The following is an 11352-nucleotide window of genomic DNA, read 5'->3' on the forward strand; positions in this document are numbered from 1 at the left end:
GCACAGAACTCTACCAGCTAGACAACAGCACCTTGACTGCAATTAGGTATCAGGATGAAATCCTTGAACCCATTGTCAAACCATATGCTGGTGCAGTAGCTCCTGGGTTCCACCTGGTGCACGACAATGCCTGACCTCATGTGGCGAGAGTATGCAGCCAGTTCCTGGTAGGAATGAAGGAATTGATAGCAGTGACTGGATGACCCCCCTCACATACCCACTTAATCCAACAGAACACTTCTCGGTGAGACATTATGTTTCGGTTCATCTGACGCCTCAGCCTGTCCAGGAGCTCAGCGACGCCCTGGTCTAGATCCCCCAGGACACCATCCGTCATCTCATTAGGAGCACAAACACCCCCCCACCCACACACACCCCCCGACATTATAAGCATGTATGCAAGCACATGGGGGCCATGCAAATTACTGAGTACAATTTGGAGTTGCTACAATGAAATTTCGGCAAAATGGACGAGCCTACCTGCCGCATAATTGTGTTCCCTTTGATTTTCAGAGTATCTTTGAGTTCAGCCCTCTGTAGGTTGATCATTTTCATTTCCATTAAACGATGTGGCATCCTTTCATTCCTAACACATTACCCAGTCCATATCAGTAGAGATACCCAGCAGGATTTTTTCTCATTGAGATCGGATGTGTTTTCAAAATGTTCCTTTAATTTTTGAGTAGTTTATTTTATGCGTGAATTCATTGCTTTTGAGTTTTTTTGGAAAAATATTCAGCCCTGGGATGAAAGGAAGAAAAAATTATTAGCCCTAAAAGAGTTAATAATCAGTCAAAGGAAGCTCCTGGCAAAGCCTGAAACAGTGGTGAGGTTCCTGGTAATCGAGAGTATTGAAGGCATTATCCTAGGCACAGGCAGCAACGATCCCTTCTATTCAAATAGAAATAGGAGAAAATGTGAACACACAATTTCCCAACATGGGATCCATTCTTTGCTAACACAGTTCAGCTTTAATTAGCACACAGTAGCCACTGACCATACAACTGAGCATCGCCAAACAAGGAGCACACCGCCCCCTGTTAAATACGACCCTTTTAAGAGCCTTCCTGAGCTCCTCCATTGGTCTCTCCTTATCTCTTTCCCTTCCTCCTTTTCTGCCGGCTCTCATGCTGGAAACTGAGATAACGTAGAGCTGAACTCACAGATGCCAGCGGCACAATGAAAACCTCTGGCGACACTCACCTAGGGTCTCAGTATACTCATCTTCTCTATTATTTTGACATGTTAGTGTCCTATTGCTTTGTGTTACGCGTGTTGTAAAGTCCACACCGATTCTAAATGAAGTTATTGCATCAAGGTGGACCAAATCTCGGCTAACACCACCCTATTTCTTTTTCCATCGCAGGATCCCAATACAATTTATTCTACTATTAACGGACCAGAAGAGCAGCAACAGAACGGCACTAAACCCTTCATGTCGACATACGCCATGGTAAAAATGATGTGACATGTCTTTTGGGAAAAGATTTAGGATTTAAGATTTGTTTGATAGTAGGATGAGTGAGACCCTCCTTATCCTCTAAATGGCACAATTTTCATGTATTCATATACGTTGCACTTTAGTTTCACCATGTTGAAGAATGGTGAGTGACTTTTTATGAAGTTTGTGATTGCCAGGTGCAATACAGAAATCAATGCATTATGGGAATGTTATATTTTATTCTATGAGTTGTCTTTCACCCTGTAGAGCAGGGATGCCAGAAGGAGATCCAGGAGGCCTACCCTGGCTGCAGGTTTCATTCCAGCCACTTTCTGAAACTTTTCTCAATGTTTTCTTTTATGATTCACAACCCTCAATTGTTCCTTTCTTCTGTAATCTAAGCCAAAGTATAATGAGATATGAAGCAAGATAACATCTGATCAGCTAACTCAGGACTCAGGTCCTGGATTGTCACTGTTTCTTAATTAGAAGCCATTTCTCAATGTTAATGACACCCCTTATTTAATATATTTCTCATACTTCCACCACAGATATGTCCAATATTGTTAATTTACTTTTTCTGAGAACTACATCTGAATGTTTTGTGGACCAAAGCAGATCCAGGTTTTGTAGACTTTTACTTGTTTCCTCTTCAGATATGCTATTGGCACAGATATTGCTCCAGAACGTGCAGGATGGATAAGTTGTGGTTGATTGTGAAAACGACTGTAAACGCAGCACATCGGCAAGTGATGTATATGAGGTGCACCACTGGACTTTGTCATGTTGGGTATAAAAGATGCTTGTGAAGGGTTATCTCACTGAGATACCGCTGGCAGATTGTGTACTGTCAGAACATTAGAACAATTTGGATGAGAGCAGGCCATTTAGCCCAACAAAGCCCGCCAAACCCCTCAACTTAATCCACCAAAATATCATCAAGTCGGATTTTGAAGGTCCCTAAAGTCTTACTGTCTACCACCCTACTTTATCATTTATTCCCATATGTCTGCGGTACTCAGAATGGACATGTGGAATAAGTTAGCGACCAAACATTCCCCGTCAAAGAGAATGTCAGCCATAAGTCCAGCTCTTGGGAAGGCAGATTATCCTCACTGGAGATCAATACTTATGTTAGATGGAATGCAGAGCACAGTGAGGCGAGTATGGCGTCAGTGGGTAGAGGAGGAAATGAGGGTCTGGTTTACCCTGACAAACAAATGAATTGAAGGATTGACCTCTCATGCAAATGGCAGTGATGGTTCGAATGGCCACATCACAGTTTCTAGCCCAATAATTGGGGTCTTTCACATGTCAGCTGCTGTCCAAATGTACTGTGTGATCGCTGTGAATTACATTAGATATTCACTTAAGCAGAAGTGCACCAACCTTCTGATACTCTTAACCACCATTTCTGAACCATGATAGACAGATCTACGTACGGAGGTATTGCAACTGCTATGGTTCTAAGAACACCGCCAATGGTAGGATGACTGGTATGGTATTGATATGGTGGACCATCAGATCTTAATTAATAGATTAGAGCTGTTAGGAGTCTCTGGCTCTGCTTTGGACTGGTTCTCCTCTTATTTGTCGAATAGGAGTTTCTCAGTCGGTGTGGCTGGCTTTTCATCCAACTCTGTTCCTTTGACATGTGGAGTGCCAAAGGGCTTGGTTCTTGGACCTGGACTTTTCTCTTTACATATTCTTCCCCTATCACAGATTCTTAACTCTTTTAAGGACATCTCGTATCATCTCTATGCAGATGATATACAGCTTTTTTTTTCATTTAAGCCTAACCAAATTAATACTTTGGTCACATTGGTTGATTGTCTGTCTCAGGTTAACGACTGGCTCAGTAGTTAACTACCTGCAGTTGAATTTAGGAAAGACTGAGGTACTAATTGTTGCTCCTCCTGTTCTTCATTCATGAGATTATCTTAAAATTATCTTCTGTCTCTCCTGTTATTAAGTCGAGTCTAAGAAACCTTGGGGTTATTTTTGACCAGTCCCTGACACTTGATGAATATGTAAGGTCCGTCAGCTGCTCGTGTTTCTTTCATTTAAGAAATCTTTCAAAACTAAGAAATGTTGTTTCAAAGTCAGAATTGGAGATGCTTGTTCATTCTTTTATTTCCTCACGGCTTGATTACTGTAATGCTCTCTTTATGGGTTTGAGCAAGTCCTTTCTCTCTCACGTCTTCAGTTAGTTCAAAATGCAGCTGCCAGGATCCTAACTCACACTAGCCAGAATGATCATATCACCCCCATTCTGGACACACTGCACTGGCTCCCAGTGCTTTATAGAATTCATTTTAAAGTTTTGGTACTTACTTTCAGAGCTTTGCATGGACAAGCTCCGAAATACATAACCAGCCTGCTCCAATGTCATACAGCTTGTCGGACTCTCAGATCTGAGCAACAGGGCCTTCTAGTTGTCCCCCGCACACTAGCCTGCCTTGTGGTCTGCGCACAGCCGAGTCTGTTGATTCTTTTGGAAAACAACTGAAAACATTTCTTTTTAAACAGGCTTTTAATCAGTGCTGAATAGTTCCTGGTTGTTCATTTATTATTTTTATGGGTATTGTTAATGTTTTGTTTTAACTGTTGTATTTGTACTGGATTTGTTGTTCATCTCTCTGTGATCTTTTGTCTGTGAAGGGAGCTATATAAATAAACTATTAACTAACTAACTAACTAACTAACTAACTAACTAACTAACTAACTAACTAACTAACTAACTAACTAACTAACTAACTAACTAACTAACTAACTAACTATTGTGTTTTTGGATGAGCAGCACGATGATGGACAGATGCATGTGCTGAGATAACGCAGAGATAGGCACCTGTAGGTATGCACTTTCCAGTAGCAGGAATGCTGAAGGGTGCCATTGGGTTCCATTCCTGCTCCCACCTCTTGTGCATTGCTGATAGCCTCACCAGCCAGCTGTAGTGCTGCCACATAAAGATATTATGCTTATTATCTACTATCTATTATCTACTACTATTATCTAAGGTGTTGGAGGCTGAGATATCACCCTACGTGCAGAAGTTCCTTGGTGTCATATTCCAATTGGACAATATTCAACCACTTGTAGCACTAAATGTCTTGCAGTTCCTGAATATTCCTAGCCCACACGCTCAATGGATTTGTCCCCCAATGAGCATGTCTGGGACTTTGGACAAGTAAAGATGCTGCATGGTATGCCATTCCATAAAGACACATCCAACATCTCTTCCTGTCCTGTTTATTTCCACATGTGGTGTACGGACCAAATGCTGATTATTGTGCACTCTGCACGTGCAACTGAGTTGTACTTCTAATTATGTACACAATGTGCCATAAATGATCTTCCATAGAAATATTACATTCATATCTGATGTTATTCTTGGTGTTGCAATTTGAATAGCCAGCAAAGTATGATGGACTCACAGGAGTAAACCGTATTGTGTCAGGTGGTCATCTTTTGGTCTGCTTTGCTCTCCGTTATTGTTCGGCTGCTCGTTAAGGAACAGAGAAGCAATGAAGGGTTGTGAATCCTAAAAAGCAAGTTGATAAAATTGAAAGCGAAAGAAATCTGAACAAGTGTTTGCAGAAATTTTAAAAAGTGAGCAACCTAAGATCTGCCGCGAGGCTTGACATCCCTGCTGTAGACTTCTTCTGTTGTTTTGATGGTTTATGATGTTTCATTTTCTACAAAGCCGTCTAGGTAGCAAACCATGAGGTACAATCAGCCATTTTACTTGAGTTAAATATGTTTATTTAAATAAAAAATAAATAATTCTCTAGTAGCAGTTTGCTAATGTTGTCTTTATTTATTAAGAACTGAAGGAATCTGATAACGCTTCTGTTGTATAGGACTGCTCTTCTACAGGGATTATCATTCCAAGGTACTAAACAGGTAAGACATGATGGGTGGAAGTTAAAGGGTCCCGTGACTCGCAGAAGGTCACACACTAAGTCAGTGGTGGTATCATTCCCTTTGTACATAAGTTGGACTCTGAGCATCTCGAGTCGTACCTGCGTGAGAGAATGGAGAGACACAGCCAAAAACACTTTATGCAAAAATATAAAAGCTGCTTATTTTGCATGGGCCAATCACCGGCCTGCGTCAGGCAATAAAATATCAATAAAATCAGTTCTTCTTCATAAATACGATCAAAAAGAATTTGTAATTAAAAAGAAATTAAAAGCCTGAATTAGTGTAAGCTGCCCAAATTGGGAGTGTTCCTAAAAAATGTAATGATTTACTTCATGAGGTTAGAATTCCACAATAAACAAGAATCTTCTTCTTTCGGCTGCTCCTGTTAGGGGTTGCCACAACGGATCATCTTCTTCCATATCTTCCTGTCCTCGTCATCTTGTTCTGTTACACCTGTCACCTCCATATCCTCTCTCACCACATCCATAAACCTTCTCTTAGGCCTTCCTCTTTTCCTCTTCACTGGCAGCTTTATCCTTAGCATCCTTCTCCCAATATACTCAGCATCTCTCCTCTGCACATGTCCAAACCAACGCCATCTTGCCTCTCTGACTTTGTCTCCCAACCATCCCACCTAAGCTGACCCTCTAATGTCCTCATTTCTAATCCTATCCATCCTCATCACACCCAATGCAAACCTTAACATCTTTAACTCTGCCACCTCCAGCTCTGTCTCCTATTTCTGGTCAGTGCCACCGTCTCCAACCCATATAACATAGCTGGTCTCACTACCGTCCTGTAGACCTTCCCTTTCACTCTTGCTGATACCCGTCTGTTACAAATCACTCCTGACACTCTTCTCCACCCATTCCACCCTGCCTGCACTCTCTTTTTCACTTCTCTTCCACAATCCCCATTACTCTGTACTGTTGATCCCAAGTATTTAAACTCATCCACCTTCGCCAACTCTACTCCTTGCATCCTCACCATTCTACTGACCTCCCTCTCATTTACACACATGTATTCTGTCTTGTTCCTACTGACCTTCATTTCTCCTTCATATCTCCACATCTCCAGGGTCTCCTCAACCTGCTCCCTACTATCACTACAGATCACAATGTCATCAGCAAACATCACAGTCTACAGGACTCCTGTCTAATCTCGTCTGTCAACCTGTCCATCAGCATTACAAATAACAAAGGGCTCAGAGCCGATCCCTGATGTAATCCCAGCTCCACCTTGAATGCATCCATCACTCCTACTGCAGACCTCACTACTGTCACACTTCTCTCGTACATATCCTGTACAACTTTTACATACTTCTCTGCCACTCCCGACTTCCTCATACAATACCACAACTCCTCTCAGTCACCCTATCATATGCTTTCTCCAGATCCACAAAGACACAATGCAACTCCTTCTGGCCTTCTCTATACTTCTCCATCAACATCCTCAGAGCAAACAAGAATACTTGTGTCAAATATTTGAAACCTGCTGTGCTACACATTGTCATGGACGTCCAGGGCGCCTCTTCCTTGGAAGAACCGGGGGTGCAAGTGTGGACAGAGCATTACCTCAACTGGAATGCTAGATGGCATCCCCCTTGGATGGCGGCAGCGGTGCCTCGGACTCTCGCAAGGCTTCATGGGAGATGGAGTTGGGATCCAGGGTCACCACCAGGGGGCACTGCAGCTGCTCCAGAGCCTGTGTGGATGGTTCTTCCGCCACACCTGGAAGTATGGCAACGAGCACCTGGAACACTTCTGGGTAACTTGTATAAGGGGGCAGCAGAGACTACTCGGGGAGCCAGAGTCCGGAGAAGGGAGATGAAGCTAGCCGAGAAGGAGTGGAAGAGAAAGAAAAGAGAGAGGAGAAAAGAAAAAGTATTGTGTTTGTGCTTGTGGGAACTGGGAAGACGTTGCCCACAAGTGAAGAGACAAAATAAAAAAGTGTTGCGTTTTAATCAGTGTGCCTACTGCATCTGTCTGTGTCGGGTTGGGTGGCTGGTACGCCCCCTAGAGTTGTCACACCATCTAAACTCTAAGTCTAAGTAATCAATGTACACTTCAGCATTAACGTTTGCAATGCACCATCTAATGGAATGTATTTTGTAATACAGGTAGTAATAAAATGTATTGTATCTGTCATTCCAACAAATGGCGTATCACAAATATTTGTAGAAATATGCTTTGCATTTGTCATTACAGCAGATGGTCCATCACAAGCACTTGTATTAATAAAATGCATTGTATTTCTCATTACACCTGATGGCACATCACAAACATTAGCACTGCTTTGACAAGTCCCATATCAAATCACATATAACAGAGACATATCCATTGCATTTGTCATTCCAACAGATGGCACATCACAAACAGCACTATTTTTACGAATCCTGCACCAAATGGCATATAACAAAGATGTAGCAACTGGATGGACACACAGATGCACAGACACATATTATTTTATTAAGGTGGATATTGAATTGTGTGCTTCAATTTAAATGTTTAAAGCCTAAATATTCTCAATTGCCATAGAAACTGGTCATTTTTTACACACTGATGGAGGTCCCTAGAGGGCTAAATCCCTAGTAAAGGATCAAAAGTCAAAAATAATATCAGCTTTGTAATCACTGACCTTGAAACAGTACAAAATGTTTGCTTATGTTTTGTGATAGTTGCCTGGACACCACCAGTCGGAGACCACATCTTTATCCAAAATACCTTTATTCTCTTCTCCACAACAACACAAGTCAGTCCCGTACAACTCCCACAGTGCTTCTAGCCCCAGTCTCCCTTCTCCTGGGCCTTCTCTCTCCTTGTCCCTGGGCCACCTGTCCTCTCTCTCTCCAGGAGCTTCGTTCTGCTCCTGCTCCCGACTCCAGCTCCTTGATTGGAGGGAGGCGGCCCTTCTTATCCTTACCCAGATGAGCTCCAGCTGCTCTCCATGACGTCACGTCCTGGTGTGGCGGAAGCATCAGGATAGCACCCGGAAGCACTCCGGGTGACCCTGGAAGGATCGTCCTCCATATGTGTGGTGAAAGTAAATAAGTCCCTGGCTCCATGAGGCTTGGGGCGCCCCCTGGCGGTGACCAGAGGCCTCAACAGTCTTGAGCCTCCCTGCTCTCCTTCCATGGGCCTCTTCTACTCCAGGGCGGTTGCCCCCTCGTGGCCCGGAGGACAAATATGCCACAACTCCGTCCTTCCAGGCATCCCGGACGGGTCTGACCCCCAGCCATGTACGACAGTTTGAAATTTTTAACATTATGGACCACCGGTAAAGAACCAAATATTAAAAATATGATTATATTTGTGATCTGTAACCTCAAAATATCATAAAACTTTAAAGCCATAAATTTGATAAGGTGCCACATGAGAGGTTGGACATCAAACTAAAAGAAGTGGGGGTTCAGGGTGTGGTGTGTAGGTGGGCGCAGAATTGGCTCAGGCACAGGAAGCAGAGGGTGATGGTGTGAGGAACTTCATCAGAACTTGGCGATGTTAAGAGTGATGACCAGCAGGGGGCAGTGCTGGGGCCGCTGCTATTTTTAATATACTGTATATAAATGATTTAGATAGGAATATAAGGAACAAGCTGGTTAAGTATGGCGATGATACCAAAACAGGTGGATTAGCAGATAATTAGGAATCTGTTATATCATTACAGAAAGACTTGGATAGCAGACACGCTTGGGCAGATTTGTGGCAGATGAAATTTAATGTCAGTAAATGTAAAGAATCATACATAGGAAGTAAAAATGTGAGGTCTGAATACACGAGATTCCACCTTACGAGAAGGATTTAGGAGTTGTAGTGTCATAGTCATAGTCTATGCTATCGACTGCCAGACAGTGTTCAGAAGCCATTAGGAAGGCTAACAGAATGTCAGGTTATATAGCGCCTTGATGTGTGGAGTACAAGTCACAGGAGGTTCTGCTCAAGCTTTATAGCACACTGGTGAGGCCTCATCTGGAGTCCTGGGTGCAGTTTGGGTCTCCAGGCTACAAAAAGGACATTACAGCGCTAGAAAAGGTCCAGAGAAGAGCGACTAGGCTGATTCAGGGCTACAGAGGATGAGTTATGAGAAAAGATTGAAAGAGCTGAGCCTTTACAGTTTAAGACAAAGAAGAATAAGTTGAGACCTGATTGACGTATTTAAAATTATAAAGGGAATTAGTCCAGTTGATCGAGACGGTGACTTTAAAATGAATTCATCAAGAACACGGGGACACAGTAGGAAACTTGTAAATTTCACACAAACATTAGGAAGTTTTTCTTCACACAGAGAACGATAGACACTTGGACTAAGCAACCAAGTAGTGTGGTAGGCAGTAAGACTTTAGGGACTTTCAAAACTCGACTTGATGTTATTTTAGAATAATTAAGTGAACAGGACTGGTGAGCTTTGTTTGGCTAAATGGCCTTTTCTCATCCATATTGTTCTAATGTTAAAAAAAAAAACAATACTCTACCCACTTACAGTATATTACCGATCCCCATTTTTTCAAAATTTTGTGAAAAGCAGTAACTTTAATCCCTCGTATCCCATTAGTGGGTGAACCCCTGGGGTCAATTGATGTGACCTGCACAACTTCAAGTCCTGCTGATTATTTTCACCAAAGACACCAGTTGGTTTATTTTTTCTTATAAGGGTTTAATTTACTGCAGAAAATATGATCCAAAATGGTCTAAAAATAGGAGGTGGGATGCCAAAAAGAGATTGATATCTTGCATAACTAGACATCAAGATGAGTTGAAAGGTATATAATATGTGGGTTTTTTCCCATACCAGTCAGTCAGGAGGCGCTGGACAAAAAAAGAAAACTGAAATGATTTTAAAACTTTCAGAAGTAATTGTTATGAACGCAATACAGATGAAAAAAAACAAGTTGCTTCTTGTCCCCTTTTATCTCTTCTTTCTATAAGGAACTCCAGAAAAGCCAGATAAAAAAATATGAAACAAAGACGATTAGCTCTCCACTTCGATTCTCTCTGCTGCCTCCTCTTCTGTGCTCCATCATAGGACTTTATTGTGGTAGCTTCTCTCCCACACGGAGCTTTCAGAAGGTTTACACAAATGAGTCAGCTTCCCTTCAGCACACGTTGCAATGCCACAACCCTGGCTTCTGCCTCCTCTTCAGTAATAAATTAGAGTTCCAGCACCACTTCTGTTTCTCTTCCTGGCAAGAAACTTGCAGAGGGCTACCAGACACCAACACACGGCTCGACACCACAAATGAACACTCATTATATAAACTGCTCAAAAACATTACAGGAGCACGTTTTAATCCAAGTACAGCATCAAGTCAATGACACTTGTGGGCTGTTAATCTGCTCAGTTAAGTTGCTGAGGGGCTTGTTCATCAGTTTCAGCTGCTTTGGTGCTTAGAGGGGCAACAATGAGAGAGACGACCCCCAAAACAGGAATGAATGGTTTAACAGCTGGAGGCCACTGACATTTTTCCCTCCTCATCTGTTTTGTCACTAGTTTTGCATTTGGCTACGGTCAGTGTCACTACTGGTAGCATGAGGCCATATCTGGACCATACAGAGCTGGCACAGGTAGTCCAACTTCTCCAGGATGGCAGGCACATCAATAAGTGGCATTGCCAGAAGGTTTGCTGTGTCTCCCAACACAGTCTCAAGGGCATGGAGGAGATTCCAGGAAACAGGCAGTTACTCTAAGAGAGCTGGACAGGGCCCCTCGTAGAAGGTCCTTAACCCATCGGTAGGACCCACCGGTATCTGCTTCTTTGGCCAAGGAGGAACAGGATGAGTACTGCCAGAACCTACAAAATGACCTCCAGCAGGCAGTCCACTGGTGTGAATGTCTCTGACCAAACAATCAGAAACAGACATCATTAGGGTGGCCTGTGGGCCCGACGTCCTCTAGTGGGCACCGTGGAGCTCGATTGGCATTTGCCATTACATATCAGAATTGGCAGGTCCACCACTGGCACCCTGTGCTTTTCACAGATGACAGCAGG

The 11352-nt window shown here is 42.9% G+C and overlaps 1 protein-coding gene across 5 annotated transcripts in view; it reads left to right on the top strand.

The window, feature by feature from the left end:
* The window catches only part of LOC114641152 (uncharacterized), a 513154-nt gene extending 507939 nt beyond the window's left edge, over window positions 1-5215 (top strand). For all 5 annotated transcript variants that reach the window (XM_051925981.1, XM_051925979.1, XM_028790258.2 and 2 more), the window contains one exon: window positions 1367-5215. In XM_051925981.1, coding sequence (XP_051781941.1) covers window positions 1367-1468 — 102 coding nt within the window. In that variant the 3' untranslated portion in view covers window positions 1469-5215. The remainder of the gene's footprint in view (window positions 1-1366) is intronic.
* The last annotated feature ends 6137 nt before the right edge of the window (window positions 5216-11352 follow it).

This window comes from Erpetoichthys calabaricus, chromosome 4 (assembly GCF_900747795.2).
Source record: "Erpetoichthys calabaricus chromosome 4, fErpCal1.3, whole genome shotgun sequence".
NCBI classification, from domain to species: Eukaryota; Metazoa; Chordata; class Cladistia; order Polypteriformes; family Polypteridae; genus Erpetoichthys; species Erpetoichthys calabaricus.